Genomic DNA, 20,276 nt, shown 5'->3' with positions numbered 1-20,276 from the left:
ATGTTTGTTGAACTCTGCAATAAAGGCAGATTCCTTAAAAATAAAACAGAAGGAATGCTGTGGTATTGTATTACAGTATTCTAGCTCTCAAAAATGTTGCTGTGTTCTTTTAGGCTATGGCCTAATGTCACAGAAGTTCCCTTTCTTAAAATGGAGGGAAAGATCAGAGCACCATTACCTTTAACTGGGAATTACAGACTTTTATTTTTTAAGAGGATGTAGAGTTCCATTCTTTCGTGGATGATGATGTCTTGCCATTTGATAAGGGGACACAAGTTGGCATGCAGTGTGGTTTCCTTTGTTAGTCAAAAAATCTACCTTTACATTAAATATTTTTATTACATCAAGTATCGAAAGGAGGAAGAATTCAATGGCTGGAATCCACGGATCTGTTCTTCGGTGTTTAAAATTTGTGGTTTTGTTTGTGTCTTTATGATACTACGTACCATTCTATATTATAACATTCAAACAATTCATCAAAAGTCCAATGATAAAGAATGGCAAAGAAATTGAAATGTTTCAAATACACCATCAGTTTCAGATACCTTCAGTTCTGCTGAGCTACTTCGCAACGCGTAAGTAGAGAACATTTCAGACTTAGCCTTGCATCATCAGCACAATTTGTACAGAGGAGAAGTAAATTAAACAGGAAGAAACACCCGCACCATTTGTCACTGTCACTTGAAACTTGAGACTAAAATTTATTTTTTCCAGAATGCTGCACTTTAACAACAGTTGATTCTCTCTTTAGTGTGAAAGCACGGATGTTTCACTTATATTACAACATCACACTGGACTATTGGAGCTTTTACGCCTGGCCATCAAATATCACATCTAGTAAAATGCAGCTGTTTCTCTCCTGGATAAAACTTCTTTCTACTTAGCAGCCACAAAGCACGATGAGATAATGTACTTCGGGGTACTCACTGCACATCTCAGGTGAATAAAATAATTCTGCCTTCACCCTCACACCTCCAGGCAGTTCAGGACACAGAACAGCCCAGGACCAACCCGCCCCAGTCTCGCTGCTGAAGTATGACTTTCAGATGATAAACTGTGCCGTATCCAGTGTTGTTCTGCCATGTGCAACTCCAACATCTCACCCACCGCCGCTGTACCCAGGCAAGAAAACCAGCGTAAGCAAGTGGACTATGACGCTAGGAAGAAATGTACAAGTTTTATTTTTAAACATCACTGGACTGAAAAATAAAGAGTCATATGGCTTATTTATAATTCAGGAGATGGTAGTGAATAAGTTAAAGAATATTCATCCCAAAACATACGTTGCTTTCATTTATAGCTAAGCTAATGTACACATATGTTTTCTTTTTTTCATAAATGTCAAGCACCCACCTTTTTCCCCCCCACAAAGATTTACAAGTACATGCATGGCACTTCCTACAAAGCTGTCGTGGGCTAAAGGCTTACAAACAATGATTTTTTTTTTTTTTTGGAATACGAAATATTCATCAGACCAAAATAAAATCATTTAAATCAACTTCTTCCTGAGCAACTTAGAATTTGGAATGTGCTGAAAAGTTTCAATAAATAAGTCAAAGATTAACCAGCTTAAAACGTACCTTTTAACAATTAAGTAAAATATATTTCATGACAGACACAGGCCGTACGACCAGGAACCTCAGATGCTATGTGCCAGATAAATTTATGAAGTACCATTCAAGGAGGAGAGGCCAGGTTGATTGTTATGAAAAATACAACAACATTAAAACCTAGCGAGTAAATCATTAAACAGGTTTTGTATTTAGGTTATAAGTAGTGATGGCTGAAGATACCATTAAATAAACAGATAAAAATAGACCTTAAGGTAAGCGGCAGTGAACTTGCAGGAAGGGTGAATGTGTTAAGTGACTGATTATTCTGTTACAACGTTGGCAAGAAGAATTCAAACAGAATTTCAGAAAGGTGAGAACATTGGTTTTCTTTCCAAAATACAACAACTCCACAGTGTGTAAACTAATCATTACTCTCTCAATGTAATTTCATAGAAACCACTTAAAATATACAATGCAGCAGATTCATATTTTAGCTAATACGTTAGTTGTTATCTGTGCCATTTTCAGCTTTCTTTAATGTGCTCCCCCACGGTAGTGCATTGCCACCACCAACCCGGGATGTTAATAACGAGAACAGAATCTTCTACGTAATATTTCTGTAAGTTAGCATCTTGTCTTAACACGATTATGCTGCTTTATTTTTGTTCTCTGTGTGTAGGTACAGTGAAGACCGACTGGTGATGAAGACAGAGTTTATTGGCTCTCAGCAGGCTCATGGAAGAGGAAACCCTTGGAAAGCACATTCGAGCTTAGCCCGAGTTTATATGCCTCGTCCATCACAAAATAACTTTTGCTTGTTATTGCAAACCGACGTACAACCTTGCAGACGGCAGACACGCTGCTGAGGCAGCCGCAGAACAGGAAGCAAAAATTTCCAGGCAGATGTTTGAGAAAGGACGTGAGAGAGACAAGAGGTGCGTTGCCCCTGGAGTGTTACTGGGACTCATCCTGTCAGGGAGCTGCAAGTCCTCAGCCCTGCTTCCTTCCTGTGATCTAGGACAGGAATTTATTGCTGTTATCCTCTACTAGTCCAGCTTCCTCCGGCAACGACGGTGCACAAGAGGCCAAGGCCTCATCAAGACCCCCAAATCCCCCCTATGCTGCTATGGAGCAGATGGCCAAATGGCTCTGCCCACTGCTGCCTGCAGGTCTGTCACTTCTGCACCACCGGTCCTGGCAGGCTGTCAAATAGCCGTCAAGCCCACAGGTCACAGGGAATCCTGGGGACACCCACATTAAAGACAGGAGCACGTCACATATTGGAGCTGCTCCCCTTTCTCCCCCAGCTTCCACCCATCCCCTTTCTAGTGTTTGCTGATAATACTTGTAGTGATAAAAAGGGCAACTTTCACAGTGACTCTCTTAACAACGTATCACTGAATTGGCTTTGGTTTCACAGAGCGTACCTTCTTTTGTCTCTTTTATCATTCCGAAATATTTCAACTAGAGAAGTTGTGTATGTCTGTATTGTTAATTTTACTTCTACCCATGCTAAAAGCAGGCGTCTGGTGTTTGCGCTGATGGGGCAGCTGCGCTCACCTTCAGACGTGAACAACTAAATTCTGCAATCACAGAAACGCCAGTCATGCTTAATAGGAGTTCCAGATCACCTAAGTTTTTTAATAAGTGACTTTTTCTGTATCTCTTTGGATTTGTGACCCATAACAATAATAAAAACTTACTAATACCTTTTCTGAACATAAAAACTGTATGCTGCACCTTTTCCTTCAGAGTCTCATAGAAATGTACTCAACTGCAGGAACAGAACAAAACTCCACTGTTTAGGTAACCCTGCCTTACACTTTTCATCTGCTATTGCCGTTCACTGACCTGGTAACTTTTTCCACTCTATGAACTAGAAGGGTTTACCAAAACCACCTGGTTTCTTTAACTTGCCTTACGTCCACTAGTATTAATTTGCCAGAATAGCAGCCTTGCTCCTCCCACACAGGGTAATTCAGAAGCTGTTATCTAGCCCCTTTCTGTGCCTGTTATCCTTGGATGTGCACACACGTGGCAATGACTCTGGCCGTACCACTGGGTACGTGTGCTCTGGGCAGAAAGAGGCACTCTTCCCAAACGGCTCATTGCCCGTAGTTCACATTGCCGGTAGTTAATGCCGCAGTGTTATGCAACGAAGACTTGTTTCTGGAGAAAGAGAGAGATAAGAGTCTGTAAAATTTACTTTTCAAGACCGCCTAATCTATTCTTTTATGTTTTGCAGGTTCTCAGAGGACTATCATATGCTCCAAAAGTTATTTTGTGATAGACAATAGATACTTCTCTCTTGAACTATGTCACAGCAAAGATGCTATAGAGCCAACACCGTATAATGAACCAAACCTGCAAAACCAGGTATCTCCCGATGGCCCCAGCATGTGGGAATGGTCTCTTCCGTTCTGTTTCAAATGCTGCTGCGCGTTAACTCAGTTCCTCAAGGAATTACTTTTAACAATAATTAAAAAAATCTTAAGAAAGCTGAAGGGGTCACCAGAAGAGAAAGGATAGTTCTTCCATCCATCACCTTTTATAGATATCCTCTAGCCACTTTTCATCATCTTCTTCCTCATCGTCTATCGGTTCCTCTGTTTCCAGGGGAGAAGGAATGAAGAACTCGGGTCTGGGACGTGGTTTCCTGCTATGAGATTTCAGTCCAAACTTGCGCTTCAGCAGGTGAAACTGTTCTTTGACATAGTAATAAAACTCATATTCATATCTCATGCGTTGGTAGAGGATCTGTATTGCTTCTGGAGAGGGGACGGTCTTCTTCACTGTCACAGTCAGATTGCCAAGTTTCCTATGTTCTGTAAAAAAAGCCAAACAAGCAACATGGTGGGTGCTGATTAATAAGACCAGACCTAAACTTTTTTTTAAAGATTATGGCATGGCCCGACTGCATTACTGATACAAATGAGCTCAATCTGTCTCCTTAATAATGGATTTACTTTTAACAAGAGATAAAAAATATAGATGTCTGAAGTTAGACTTGCATGTTTAAATATGGCTAGCTCACGCGCAGCATTTGGCATTGCGTGTAGTCAACGAGCATCTCAATTGGCAATAGTTATCTGAAAATGCAAATCATACCAATTATGAGCAAAAACTAGACGTAGAGAAACCCATAATTTTGCCTAGCTTTGGAAATTTTGCCTGATGCATGTGGATTATACATCCAGCATACAGCTGAGAGGAACTAATCAATTATTTCCTATGTGGCATACTATGTCATGTCTCAGTTGTGCTTCATCAAATCTAAACAGATATTTATCAACCTGAATCCATCTCAGGCTACCACGTGACGCCTCAAGACCATACGTGCCTGTTGACTTTCTCATCCTGTTACACCTGCTAATTAAACTAGACTCATCTTCCTGTTGTGCCCTGGGACTGGAAGATTTCAGTATGTTTTTCTTTACCTGACAACTTCTGCGTTGGAAAACTGAAATAAAACACCTCTATTGTTGACAAAGAATTAGAATTACTAGCAAAAATACTGAATTGCCTCTTTGCCTCCTCTCTCAGTAAATTATTCTACCATTGGAGATTAATGTATTTGAACAAGGTGTAAAGCAAACTCCTAAGGCAATCGTTTTGCTGTTTTCTACCAGATAGCAACAGGCTGCCAGAGTATCCTAACTATTTCCTTCTTCTCCAAGACAGAAACGTAATGGAAAGTCAACTGTGAAGAGGAGAACAGAAAAAACTGGAAGTACTGACCTGTCACATCACCGTATCCCCACCAAACAACTGCGACTTTCTTCAGGAAAAGTGGAGACGAATGTTACACTGATCATAGAATCATAGGGTTGGAAGGGACCTCTAGAGATCATCTAGTCCAATCCCCCTGCCACAGCAGGGTCACCTAGAGCAGGTTGCACAGGAACGTGTCCAGGCGGGTTTTGAATGTCTCCAGAGACAGAGACTCCACCACCTCTCTGGGCAGCCTGTGCCAGTGCTCTGCCACCCTCAAAGGAAAGAAGTTCCTCCTCATGTTCAGGTGGAACTTCCTATGCTCAAGTTTGTGCCCGTTACCTCTTGTCCTGTCCCCGGGCACCACTGAAAAGAGCCTGGCCCCATCCTCCTGAGACCCACCCTTTAAGTATTTATAAGTGTTGATAAGGTCCCCCCTCAGCCGTCTTTTTTCCAGACTGAACAGACCCAAATCCCTCAGGTTTCTTCATAAGAGAGGTGTTCCAGTCCCCTAATCATCTTGGTAGCCCTTTGCTGCACCCTCTCCAGCAGTTCCCTGTCCCTCTTGAACCGGGGAGCCCAGAACTGGACACAGTACTCCAGGTGCGGCCTCACCAAGGCAGAGTAGAGGGGGAGGATGACCTCCCTCCACCTGCTGGCCACACTCTTCTTGATGCACCCCAGGATGCCATTGGCCTTTCTGGCCACAAGGGCACATTGCTGGCTCATGGTCATCCTGTTGTCCACCAGGACTCCCAGGTCTCTTTCCACTGAGCTGCTCTCCAGCAGGTCAGCCCCCAACCTGTCCTGGTGCAGGGGGTTGTTCCTCCCCAGGTGCAGCACCCTACACTTGCCCTTATTGAATTTCATAAGGTTCCTCTTTGCCCAGATCTCCAACCTGTCCAGGTCTCTCTGTATGGCGGCACAGCCTTCTGGTGTGTCAGCCACCCGCCCCAGCTTTGTGTCATCAGCAAACTTGCTGAGGGTGCACTCTATCCCCTCGTCCAGGTCATTGATGAATATATTGAAGAGGACTGGACCCAGTACTGACCCAGTCCTCTTCAATATGATGAAGCACTAGCTTCTATAATTAGGTTTTCTGAAAGCTCAGTGCTCCAATACAGTAAGCCTCATGTGTTACTCTGAGAGATGCCCAAGGAAATGACTGTAATGGCCTCAGAATACACCCGGGTCCAGACACGGCAAGATGAATGGGCTTGCACAGAAGCAAGGACATGACAAGTCAGACATTGGTAAAAAGCCCTTTTGATGGCAAGGATAGTTAGGCAGTGCAGTAGGGCACACAAGTTACAAAAGCTGTACCTCTGAAAGACTGTAAGAGCAGATTAATTGATTCTCTCCTGAGGAAAGCCACTTGACTAGGGGACAACTTAAGGCAATTCTCCATGACTCTAAACCCAATAGATTAATTTTAATCTTGTCAATCCTTACTCCATTTCCTTGCTTTTTGCTACAACAGCAAGGTCTGCATGAGAGCTCCTTTCTTTTTTTTGTTCCAGGATAGTGCCTTGGCTTCTGCTGCTCATTCTTTCCTTTACATTCTCTATTTGCGCTGCCTCAAAGGCCAAACAGAAACCCCCATATTCTACATGACTACATAGATAAACTGTTGCAGTGAAGAAGAGCTGGATTTTGATACGAAAACCTAATTCTTATTGTAACAGCAGTTCTGCAAGTTGGAGGAATTCAAGAGGGTTGGGCCATGAAACATGGCAAAGAAAAAATTTAAACGGAGGAAGGTGACAACAAACAACGTTTGATGATTCCAACCTAGTCCCAGCGGCAGCGACCACCCTCCCTTCCAGAGGGAGCCCCTCAATCAAAATCAAATCAAAACACGTTTTCACAATCGCCAACACGTAAGGCTAAGGGATGGATCAACGGTTCCTGGTAGGAAAAGTGAGTTGTTCCTGGGATTCCACAAGCAATACATTCAGCCAAGAGAAATAATCAAGAATAACTTTTTAGGGAAGAGAAGAATTTTAAGCAAAAGCAAACTCATTTATTTCAGGAGGTAATAAAAGATGAGTAAGTCCAGCTAGCAAACACAACAGCAATGATCTTTAGACAAAAAAGAGCACAGCCATGTGAACATGAACTGCTTTCTTTACATTTTAAATGATCAATGTTCATACAGCTTAGGGTATCCACACCGACAAACGCATTTTCATTTTCAGACAACGGACACATACTTTCCTATTTCAGAGTAAAGGAATTAAAGAAAAACAACTGAGAACTGTTCATTTTAATAACACTACATGAGACAGCAAGTGCTGCTGGGCTGGACGTTCTCATATTCATTTCACTTCATTGCATCACACACATCTGGTGCAGAAGAAAATAATTATATCTGAAAGAGGTATTTTCCGTCTCAGTTTTGCTTACCAATTACAACAGAGTAATTTGAAATGTAGGAAGAACATGATAGAAAGAGAGAATAAGTTGACTAGCTTACCAAACATAAGGCTGTTCTAAATTACAAAAAAAATAATATTTAAAGCATGCATTCTATTTTACATTTGTACTTTTAATTCCTTCTCTAAAGGAAGAATGGTTTTCATTAGTTGGTAACAATTAAAACATGCCGTTCTGTAATTAAATGGCATTTTTAAACCAAAGTTTGCAGTTCTTTACGCTGAAATCTCTGTCTCTACTCATATATCTAAGTAATTAAACAACTCAGTACAAAGAGTTCTTTGTTCTTTAATTACAGCGATATATGGTGATATATGCACTATACTTACTGACTGTTCACAGTTTATCAATTTGCATAGTTTTATTTAGATAGGAGTAAAATGATTAAAATATACACAAACTGATTTAAAATTAAAGAAGTGATTTTCAACGAGCTGTCTAACTAAGAAAATGTGTAGAAGAAGGATCATGAAATCCTTGCATTTAAAACAGACGTTAGCATAAGAGCACTACCTGTAGCTAGCGAATGGTGGGAAATATTTTTGGTGAAAACATTTGGCTTCCCCAAGAGCTTATTCTCTTCCAGCCCGCCTTTGCCCATAGGCCGGAACAGATGAACAAATGTCTCTTCTTTTAAAATTCTCAGTCAGTTGTTCAAGTTGCCATTGAGGGGTATTAGGTGAATACCCTCCAGGCAGGACGCTGTACTCAGTCTCTCCTGGGGTGAGAAGGCAACTGCTGCCTTATGCTTACTGAGCACTTCAAGACCTTCCCCTCTCCGGTGCTTAGCTGGTAGCTCCCGCCAGCTTTGCAGTCTGGTTTTCTTTACAAACTCAGCAGCAAATATACACTACTAAATATTGCATTTATTAAGCCTAAGCCTTTATACTGCTTGCCAACTTCATTTTTATTTTACATAGGTTATTTCTGTTACAGAAACCTCCATTTACCTCGCTGGAAAAAGCTCTTTACTTATACGGTCCCTCCAGGACTCTAAGCGGGAAAAGCCGCTTCTTACAGCTCCAGCTGCCCTTGGTGGCTGCTCCTCCCAGCAGAGAGGGCCACTTGTGCTCGGCCCAGGAGCACTGCCAACGATGACAAGGTGAAAAGCGCCGGACTGCTTCCCTGGGGGGTCAGTCAGTGCGGGGCAGGACCAGCCAAAGGGGAATTTACTGGTGGTGTGCTAGGCAGGGAGCAGCCCGTCGGCACCCGCTCTGCTGAAGCAGCTGGGCGCTGCATCCCACCCTCGCAGCAAAATACACCCCTCCTCTGAATTTGCAGTAGTCACAGCAGAGAGGATTCCTGGATGCATGCAATTATTCTTTGCTCTGTGCACGCACCTACGTCTATAGATGCATACATACGTTCTGATAGAAACACTTGCACTCTGGAAGGCTTTTCTGGTAGTTTTTCTGGCTTCTGCTGGTTTGCTTCACAGTATAATCATCAGTAACTGCAGTGCATAAATAGCTGTGAGGTGCTGGTTGTCAGATGGCGAAAGTTGGGGCTGTGCCTGGCTCCAGGCTCAGCCTTTTGATAAAACAAGTGAACTTCGCTTTTTTTTTTTTTTCTCTTTTTTTTTGCACTTGAATTTTATTTAGACTGGTTTCTAATCTTAAATACTCTTAAAAGGCTCTTTAATACAAACATGAATGAAATCACAGAACTGCCCCTTGAAGTCACCTTAACCACCTTTCCTCATCATAGAAGCAAAATGGAAAAATTAGGCAGATCTGGCTTAAAGCCAAAATAACAATCTGCATATGCTGCATAAACCCAGCTGTCCCACCAAAGGACCCCTATTTTATGACCTTTGAGACAGCTAACCATATGGAGGGCAACAAACTACACCATTTACTTTTTAGGGTTATTTTTTTTAAACTGTGTTTACTTTGGCATTCTTTTAAATTACTAAAAAGAATGTACTATGCAGTAACCCAGCCTCCCACTGCAGCCTGCTCATGCCTTGAACTAAGACTAAATTGGTATGTAGATACGGAGGAAGAAAATTAAACTCTTTTGGGTTACAGGTGATGAATATTTACTATTACTTTCCCCACTCTCATTTTTTTTTTTTTTAAACTAAGAAATCAGCGTTAGGCACTGCAGCGATCCACACCATAGGGAAAAGTGGTTTTTTATACTTTGTGGCTCAAAACCCCTTGGATTGCCATATTTAGGCAAAATGATCCTGAAGGCATTCTCCACCTCAAAAGAGAATTTCAGGGTGACGCTCTCTCCAGCCCCAAATCATTTCGGCGGGTGTGAGGGCAGAAGCTTGTCCCCCAGCGCTGCTCCTGGGTGAAGCCGCAGGGAGCCCGGGGCCCTGGGGGACCTGTCGGGGAGAGGTGAGCCAGGCTAGAGCTGAGCCAGGCTGGAGCCAGCGCAGGAGGGCTGCAGGCAACTCGCCTGGCTAACATTTGTGGTGGAAAAACCCCACGCCGAGCTGTGCTGCTGTAAGGCTGTGGGAACACGACGGCTGTCACAGAGAGAGTAAATTCATTTCCTGCAACTACACGGGGAGGCCCCGCGTTTCAATCGTACGCAGCTGAGCTGCGGCACATACCTACTTCTCCACAGTTTTAAATGGAAATACATGTATGTCACTGTGGTTAGATGTGACGTATGGATCGGCGAGGGCCTCTGCTTGATATGCCACTCAAACGATCGCTGCGGCGCTAAAACAGGGCTCTGATGGCTATGCTAGAAATGATCTCCCCCCTGGAATATCTAACTGCAGCTCAGCAGAAAATTTTCTGTCACAACTCATCCACTTTTCAAACTCGAAATTTTTAGCTGGGCTCTTGCCGGATATCTGGGAAAAGGTGGTTTTGGGAGAACAGATGAGACGCCGATGTGCTTGGCTCACGGGCCGGTCCCAGATCCCAGGTCTGGAGGAGGGATGTGGTGCACCACGGCCATACTGTGTGACCAAGCGCCTTGTGTAGGCTCATGTTAGCTAAAGGAAAGCAGGGATGGTGGAGAAAACCTAACAGAGTCACCAACCAGGAAGAAGTGTATTAAAACCCAAAGTTGATGAAAAAGTAGGCTGTAATTTGTCCCATAGCATCTACTAGCTTTGTCTGAAATACTACAAAGCCCAATTATTAACCTCCTTACTGCTAGTTTACTGTCTTCTCAGTTATTCACATCAACAAAATAAGGTGTAATTTTTAACAACATGTAAATAAAGATGAGACACTCGTGCATACTGAGGACAGTTAAGCTAGGCTCACTGGCAATGTTTGCTTTGTTTTAGCGTTTCTGTCCTGAATTATTGTGTTGCTTTGATGACATGGAACAACTCCTAACCCTAGGGGATTAGGAGAACTCTAGCCCACTGGCAAAGAGCAATGTCCCATCTCCTAAAGGTCAGATATGGATCTCTCTGAAAGGACTGCCTTCCAGGGGGCACAGAAACACCCAGAATTCCAGAGACAAATCCTAGGCAAATTGGATGTCCTATTTATCAAACAGGGATCTTGGGAGCAAATACACCAGACTGTAATTAGCACAGACACTGCAAAACGATGGCTGCCAATGACAAAGACTGAAATGCGTGAGACAGTTACAGCAATGCTTTCTTCTTTCTTACCACTATAATGAATAAGGAAACCAGAGCGAAGAATAACGTCACTTTTAACCTAATACAATTTCATTATTGACATTACCATGGACAAAATGCAGGGAGCTCAGAGAATGATAACCTGGCAGAGGAAAACAGAGGGATGCCAAAACAGAGATTAGCCAGGGAGAGCTCACAAAGATAATCCGAAAGACACATAATCAAACAACTACTAATGCTCCAGGATGTAAATGCTGAGGAGGCATGGCACAAAATCAGAACAAGGAAGAAGCATGAAAAAAAAAGAAAAAAAAAAAAGAAAGAAAAACGTTAGTGATAAATGCAAAAGGTACTGCGGGCCAATAAGGCTGAAAATAACAAAAGAAACACCTTCCTACTGTATGCAAGTAACACATATTGGGAATATAGCGCAGAGGTCATCAGTGCACTGGTCTGGCTGTCAACTGTAAGAGTGATATGCATCCAACAGTGCTCTGAAATACTACTTAAGCTATTAAAGGCATTATATCACCATTATGAAACACTTGCCTTACAACACACTCAGCAGTGCAAACATATAACTTCCTCCATACTTTGTAAACAGCTACCACTCTCTGAGCTCTCTTCTCCAGCCACAAAGTATTTACCATGAAATCTCCAACTCTCCTCTTGGAAACTTCACGGTGTTACGCCTTTGCTCCTACCAGTTCAGAGCTGGGGATCCAACAATGCAGATTTCCAGCTGCATGGGACACCTCAGCCAACCCTCCTGTACCACACACTACCACTGCTGCTGCCCTGGCCTGGAAATGTGCTGTATCTCACACATGATCAGATAACAGATCTCAACAGGATCTTCTAAGAGACACCTTTATTTGGTGCACTTTAATGTTGCATTCCCAGTTAAGGTAAGTTAACACAGAAGGAAAAAAAAGCTGAAAATTAACGCCCACTGGTAGAGCGAAAAGGCAGATTCTTATGATAATGTGGTCAGGTACTTTTATTGCTGTTAAGCAACTTCTAAGTTTAACTAGACAGAATTGGAGGTGCCAAAACCAAAGTCATCTGCAGAGGAAATGCCAGGATTCTCTAGTTCGAGTTCCTGAAAGAATTGCTATGTTTGCAGTTCATATGCAATTCCTAATGTCTCTTTTATAGCCGTGTAAGTATTATTGAATGGATTCAGTCAAATCTGGATCTGACAAAACCACAATTTAAAAATAGGTTCTTACAGATCGCTTGTGAACAGTGTTGCATAGTAGGTTATGCAGATACCAGCATTATGACTTCTTTTTCCAGAGAAAGTTGCAGTGATTGAGATGAATTTCAGCAGTGGTCACGAGCAGGAAAAGCTTCACCACAGGTATGTTATGCAGAAAATCTGCAGAGGTATAGCCTGGGACTTAAGAACCTAGAGCAGGCATCTTGCCTTTGTGCTTTGAGTCACAGTAGGCTGCTATCTGTGATTTTTGTCCACAAAAAGGAAGCAATAGAGGAGACGTGCTGTGCAAGCTTAAGATGTCTAAGAGGGATGGAAGGAGGTGGAGGTGCCTTTATTTCCATATATAGTATTGACAAGTGCAACACTGGCATACAGCATCCAGTTTGGTAACCACATCCTAAATCAGATAGGGTATGAAAACAGCCTCAGAATGAATACTGGGGTTGGAAGGGACACCTTAGAGAAAGATGATAAATTCATTCTGGTCAGCTTACCAAAAAAAAGAAGATGGAGAGGTGACTTGTTTACAGCATCTGCATATTTTCATGGTGAGAAAACTATGGATACTGAAGGGTTGGAAGCAGAAACCGGAGAAATGTGGATTGGAAGCAAGGCACAGCTTTTTAAAGTGGTGAAGGTGATTAATCACAAGAACAAACCAAAAAAAGTTGATTTGCTATCACTTGATATTTTTACATCAACGCTGGATAACTTAACCAACTCCAGTTACTGATCTCTGTGCAGAAGGAAGAGAAACTACATGACTTGTAGCACACAGGAAGCCAAACTGAACAACCCCATGGTCCATTTAAGTCTTTCAGAGATGCAAGTTCCGAACGTCTTGCACGTGTCAGCTTCCAAGTCCGGAGCATCACCTGTGGAAGCCTTTTTGTCAGTGCCTTTGAGATACCTCACCGTGAATGTCATTTTTGGAAGATGTCTGAACCCCTAATTTGCTACCTTTTCCAGTCGCTGGCTGTTCAAACCTAGCGGTCACCACCCTGCAGCATCAGGCCTTGCAGGAATGTGAACTAACGCTACATTTTTTTTAAAAAAGTTTGAGAATACGGCCTTAAAATTATTATTTCTAAGTGCTGCCTCTTCCTGTCTTCCTAGAGCATACATATGACTGCTTATTGCTTTATATAACAATAACTACTGAAATGAGAAACAAAAGCAAAAATACTAACTAGGACTAAAGTAATGGCCAATAATAAAATTTATGCACTGCCAAGGTAAACCCACTACTGATAAGGTATACAGGACTGGAAGATGCACATTACTGTACAAAATTAACGCTTTTAAAGCTGCTATTAAAATGGAGGAAAAAAGAAAAAGATATCAGTTCTCTTCTCCCTTGTGAGAAAGTTGCCAGTTCTAAGAAGATTTTCTCCCAACTATGTCTGTACACAGACAGCTGAAAGCCCCGAAATTGCTCTATTTCTTATTATTGCAAGTTACAGGCGGTCAAGAGAAAATTCTCTCTTTTGCCCTTAGGTTCTTTTGTGTATAATGAGCGACTGAAGGCAGCCAGGGGCTGAGGCACTGGTGAAGAAGGAAGAATGCTACCAGAGCAGAAACAACACACTGTTCCTTTCAAGTTCACCCCCTCCTGGCCCACAGCCCGACTGCCTTGGCCAGCCGCCAGGCTATCAGGACAAAGGCTTCCTCCTCTGGCCAAAACCGAGGAAAAGGGTCCGTTGTTTAACACAGGCAGACTTGTTTCAGCAAGAGAAAAAAAAAACTAAAAAGAAGGGGAATTATATTAACTGGAAGTCCTGGGAGAGGAGAGTAATCTCCTGGTGTGGCTAATGCAATTCCCACCCCATGCTTTTCCTGCAGAGGGAACGTCTTGATCCTCTACCGTTCAGGCTAGAAGGCAAAGTAAAATGTCTCAACAGGGCTAAAGCTCTAAGGCTGCCAGGGTCTTCATGTCCCCCAAGGTTACAATGAACCAGAAACAAGAATGCATCTTTCCCTCCTTCCAGGAACCCCTAGGCGATGCACTGCTCCCCTCCATGCCTGCACTAATAAGCTCACATGAAGGGTGAGTGTCCTCACTCATAAAAAGACCTTGCAGACCTTGAAGACAGATAAATAAGCCAAACGTTTAGCCATCTCAGGACTTCACAGTGACCGATGCTCCTCTGGATTTCACAAAGTCATTAAAGCCAAGTCAAGGTGAATTCACACCTGGGCTTTTTGCTGTCTCTGTAAGAGAGCCCGCAGCCCTGCTCTGAGATGGGGAGCTTGGAACACTTGGAGTTCGCTGCAAGTCGAGAGGTTCTGGCCCTCCCTGAAACCTCCCAGGCAGATGCTGTTGCAGAAGTTACACAGAGACGCACGTGGTGGCTCTTCGTGCCAATCTCAGCACTTCTTTATCAGTGCAGCCACAGGTGAGGGACGAGGACTTGAAAAAGGTAGCAGAAAATCCCTAGGTCTGGCGTGACCCATTTGATTCTGAGGGCCAGGGCGCCTGGGTGGGTGAGCTACCTCAGAGGCTGTATCACAGGACGTAGTGACTCACATGAGCTGTGGCAGACTTCCCCTAGCAATTATTTATATGTCTGAGAGTTTTCAGAAGCAGGCCCCAATTCAAGGAGAAGTGTGATTTCAATCTGCTCAGGTTAATATAAATGAATACAGGACGTATTTAGATGCTGTTCAAATACCACAGACATTTACACCTGCACGTGCTCGCTCTGTAGTCCAGGCAATAGATTTTCCTCCTGAAGAAGGGGGGAAATGGCATTTCTGACACATAAGACCGAGATCTTTGCAGATGAAGGCCTCCCTTCGCACCCTGTGCATCTGCACCAGCCAGCAGCAAAGACAGCCCCCCCGGAGTACCTCTCATCTGTCTTCAATGATTTATGTGACCAGCTCCAGCACACCTTGACTGTTCCCGCTCGTGTGTCAGTGCCAAGAGCAATCCATTGAGGAAACAGTATTTGCTCAATGATCCTTTTTAATTCAACTCACATTTAGCATTACTGTGCTGACAGGGAAGAGACACATCATTCTGCCATCTATCACCTTGTTTACAGGACATATATTCCCAGTAGCCTTAACTCTATTGCAGGTTAAAGGAATTAGCTGAGTACTGTGAAAACAGCTATGAATCAGAACAGGAGATTTACAGGGTACGAAAATCCACTGCTCCTGCACTTAGTCCTGTAAATTGTCTTATGTCTGCAGTGTTTCAATCAGTAATTTCATTCCAGTCTTAGAGAGACTGGCTAGTATCAAAGTTTTCAGGATGGCTGCACTGTTTTGATTTAATGACAATACTAGCCCTGACTTAATGAATACCGCGCTTCAAGGTTATACTGCACAAAACTTTCCCTTGTGCTTAAGAAAACAGGAGATAAAACGACCTGCTGTCTTTTTCCGTTCTGGTATTTATGGGCACATGTAAACATTAACACCTCTGAATGAGGATAAAATGGAACAGAAACCAGGAAGGATGTGACAGGAATTAGGAAGAACTCTTCAAGAAAAAGCAATTTTGGAAGGAAGCAAGGTTACTAAAAAGAGCCCTAAACCTGCAACAAACCAGGCTTTTGTTGAAGAATATTGACATTTTATACATTGTGATCGTCAGGAGTGGCAAAATAAAGGCCCCCAACATTATTCATGAGACACGCGTTAAGAGTTGTATCAAGATAAAGAGAGAAACCCTGTTGTGGTGGGTTGACCCCAGCCAGCCCCCAAGAACCCACGTGGCCACTTGCTCCACCCCCCACCATCCCTACAATGGGATGAGGAAGAGAACAGGAAGAATGAAAGCGAGCAAACTTGTGGGTAGAGATAAGGACAGTTTAACAGGCGGGGAAAAAAAAAAAGCGATGCAAAGGAAATCCCTCACCACCTCCCACAGACAGACCAATGCCCAGCCAGTCTCTGAGCAAAGGCCACCTTGGAAGCCAAAACCTCCCCTTCTTCCTCCTCCGCCCCTGCTTTTATTGCTGAGCATGGCATTATATGTTATGGACTAGCCCTTTGACCAATTTGGGTCAGTTGTCCTGGCTGTCTTCCCCTCCCAGCCTCTTGCCCACCCCCAGCCTACTGACGGAGGCGGCAGAGCGAGAAGCAGAGCAGGCCTTGACGCCGTGTGAGCTCTGCTCAGCAGCAGCCAAAATACCACAGATCCAAAGCACAGCACTATCTGGGCTGCTATCAAGAAAGTTAGCTCGAACCCATTCAGAGCCAGCAGAGTAAAAATGGCTGCTGTCAGGTGTGGGCAAACCTGGCACACTGAGGAAATTTAAAATACACACAAAATACATACCTAATGCATATAGCAGGCACAACGGATCAGCTGAAGTACCCACTTAGTCACTATAGTGAGTTCAAATTAATTCAAATGAGTGGTGACTAGCAGTGGATGCTTGCAGGAGGAGTGGCAGAGGCACAGACCGTGTCTTCCCCCAGTGCTGTCTCGCAGCTTCTGCTGCTGGCTTGTTCAGCCTGGAGAAACGGAAGCTGAGGGGAGATCTTGTCGCTCTCTGGACTACCTGTGAGGTGAGGGTTGGTCTCTTCTCCCAAGTAACAAGCGATAGGACGAGAGGAAATGGCCTCAAGTTGCACCAGGGAGGTTTAGAATGGATCTTAGGAAAAATTTCTTCACTGAAAGGGTTATCAAACATTGGAACAGGCTGCCCAGGGAAGTGGTTGAATCACCATGCCTGGAGGTTTTTAAAAGACGTGTAGATGTGGCATTTAGGGACATGGTTTAGTGGTGGACTTGGCAGTGTTAGGTTAACGGTTGGACTTGATGACCTTAAAGGTCTTTTCCAACCTAAGTGATTCCATAACTGTTTTAAACTTTTAAAAACTGATTCTCCCTAAGAAATCAAGACTAATCATTCTGCATTCAATCTCTTTGCACAGTTCATTTTTTGTTTCTAGCACTTCCCACTTCGGTTGTCCCTTTTCCAAACTCAGAGGTCTGTCTATTAAATTTGTTTTCCTATGAAAGCCACGCCATGTTCCTGACCATCTCCCTCGCTCCTGCTTTGTACCTTTTCTAAATCTGTTAGATCCTTTTTGAGGTGGTGTAATTAGAAATACAAATAATTAATGGAAAACACTGCAATTTGTGGTTAAAAAGCCATAAAACATAACTAATTTTAACTTTTTCATATTTAAGAATCAGAAGTAAATTATACCCTATGTGCCTTTACCACAGATTTGAAATGTTGCTTGTTCCAAAGAACAGGTTGAGAATACTTCTTTAACAAAAAAAAGGGCAAGAGAATTCTTCAACTTCATAGGCTAATTCTAAGAGCACGAGGGAAACCTATACGTAAATTTAAGTTGCATGGTAAAGTAACAGAAAATATCATTAAGAACCAAGAGTTAAAATTTCAGTGCCCAATTTCAACAGAAATTCCTCAAAACAACAAATCTGATTCTGAATCTATGAAATCCTATTCAATTTGCCTAGCTTACCAGAAGAATAAATGCTTACATTTCACTCCTGCCCAACACTTCAAAGAAATCCTGAAACCATAAATGTTCGGCTTTTTAAAATCTACAGACAGAATGCACCACTGAATATGTACATATATTTTTAAACAGAATATTTTAACAAAGTTCTGTGGAAAACATGATGAAAAAGTTATCTGAGAGAATGGTACATTCAGGGTTTCCATAGTAACAAAAACAACGAGAAAAAAAAAGTTAAAGTCAAGGGAGCTTCGCAAAGGCCTGTCCAAAAACATAAAAAATTCATCTCTGGGAGGCTTGGCGTACGTTTTCATAGAAGGGACACTTATCACGTTGGATGTGTATATGCACTTGCACACGGCACATGTTTTGTCCTAGGCTCAGCGCTCATTGGGAGACCAACGCATGTAACCAGGTTTGGTCTTAGTGCTGAGTATATGGGTCACAGAACCCAGTTCAGCGTCTAGATGGAGGCCAAGTTCTCCTGTAAGCCCGCGGGTGCTGGGAATACGAAATTGTGACTCTGAGCTCTTTAAAAATACGTTCCTCACAGGCTACTCTGGTGTGGCCAGTGACTATGGTCATCAGTTTCTAAACAAACATGGTAACCCCGGCACATCACGTTCAGCTGACGCTTCATCCCTCTGCTTGCCACACTGCTTGACAGCATTTCTGGCACATTCACAGAGCATTTAATTTTCTTAAGTACATTTACTGAAGAAACGAAAGCCCCTAAACTGAGCAAATATAGAGTCTTCATAAATATAACTGCTTTTTTTTAAATTTTTTTCATTTGGTCTGAATAACAGTGGGAAATGAAAAACCACAAGGCTGAAGGAAGTGAAGGGACTATTTATGTAGCATGGGAAAAATTAAACTGAGATTCAACACTTTAAAGTGGGTGACATCTGTTTATTAAAATACTTTTGTTGTATCTCTTTTGCCTTTGATTATCCAGTCCGTCTGCTAAGACTTAGAAACAGGGATGCGGTGCAAGATTCAGCCTTTGATTTTAGTGGCAATCTATGTAAGTTCTGCCACTACTTTGAAATCAAAATGTTGGTCTGGCATTGCCAATTGCTAATAAAATATACCAATGTATCATATGCCATTTCTTCACAAAATTACTCACACATGTGTATACAATATGAAAAGATGTGTGGGACTTGGAATTTTTCCCTTTCTGCACATGAGATACAAAATGTCTATGCACTAACTTTATTTCTGTTAAAACAAAACCTGTTGAACAAGTGGGATGTACACCAAGATGTGGTCTGGAAGGATAACAGAAGCAGCCTGTGAACTGAATAGCTGAATTAAGCAGGAACTCAAACCATTGATTTCTACAAGTAGCTTGCAAAAACATGCACCAAGGAAAATTATTTTCAGCAATTCAAAGAACCTTCGGCTAAGTGGTGAGTCTGCCCTTAAAATAGGCTAAATAGTGTGTTCCACAACTGCACAAAGGACCGGAGCCTACTAGGGACCAGATGCCATATTGCACCAGCAGCAGAAGACAGCGCTTCTAAAATAAGTAAATGCTGAAATTCAATATACACACAAACATGCTTTGTAACTTCACCGCTCTTCTGTTAGTAAGAGTTCTAGATGAACCAGACTGACATTTTTGGTAAGCTGTTGGCTAAAGTATGACAACAGACTGAGGTTTCTTGCTATTAGCCACCTGCATTGGTATAGCTGCACCAAACAGGCGAAGTTGTATGAGCTGCAATTTGTTCCTCTTATTTTCAGCTACTAAGAGCTGAAAATGGTTGATTTTGAAAAGGGTTTGCAGTCCTATGGGAGCTATTCTTGGTATATCAGAATATATACATATATCAGGATGTCTGTACATATGTGCATACATCTATATGCCTATCAGGATAATGTCTTTCTCCCAAGGGTCTGGACACCAGCAGCACTCATCTCACCCTTTTTCGCCATGACGACTGGAAAGAAAACTTGCCATTTGCAAACAGACCAAAATAATCTTAACAACAGAAATCTGTTTCATTGTTCTTAAAAAGGATATACATCCTCCACACTAAGCATCTCACCTGGTTGTTAAAGAAAATTGACTGGTTTAACACACAAAATCATGGGCTAAACTAAGCACCCAAAACCAGGAAAGCCCATGACCTCTTCAAAGTGCTATCTAGCATCCAGGATTCCCAGATTACACCCTGTCCCTAATGCCTTTTAATTGCCATCACAGGCACTCAAAATTTACCACTGAATTTACAACTTACTAAACTAAATTAAGAATGGGAATGGACAGGATAAGAATCTAGAGGGAAGAAACCCCCACACCTGAAGGATCCACAAATATTGAAATAAT

The 20,276-nt window shown here is 42.5% G+C and overlaps 1 protein-coding gene across 3 annotated transcripts in view; it reads right to left on the bottom strand.

The window, feature by feature from the left end:
* Positions 1–653: 653 nt before the first annotated feature.
* Positions 654–20,276, bottom strand: part of UST (uronyl 2-sulfotransferase) — a 163,065-nt gene continuing 143,442 nt past the window's right edge. The window contains exons 8-9 of one of the 3 annotated variants that reach the window (XM_063329272.1): positions 4,099–4,378; positions 654–1,157 (exon numbers count right to left, since the gene is read on the bottom strand). In XM_063329272.1, coding sequence (XP_063185342.1) covers positions 1,100–1,157; positions 4,099–4,378 — 338 coding nt within the window. In that variant the 3' untranslated portion in view covers positions 654–1,099. The other 2 variants (XM_063329270.1, XM_063329273.1) reach the window with 2 other exon arrangements.

This window comes from Chroicocephalus ridibundus, chromosome 3, assembly GCF_963924245.1.
Source record: "Chroicocephalus ridibundus chromosome 3, bChrRid1.1, whole genome shotgun sequence".
NCBI classification, from domain to species: Eukaryota; Metazoa; Chordata; class Aves; order Charadriiformes; family Laridae; genus Chroicocephalus; species Chroicocephalus ridibundus.
This window is presented reverse-complemented; position numbering and strand designations above follow the sequence as displayed.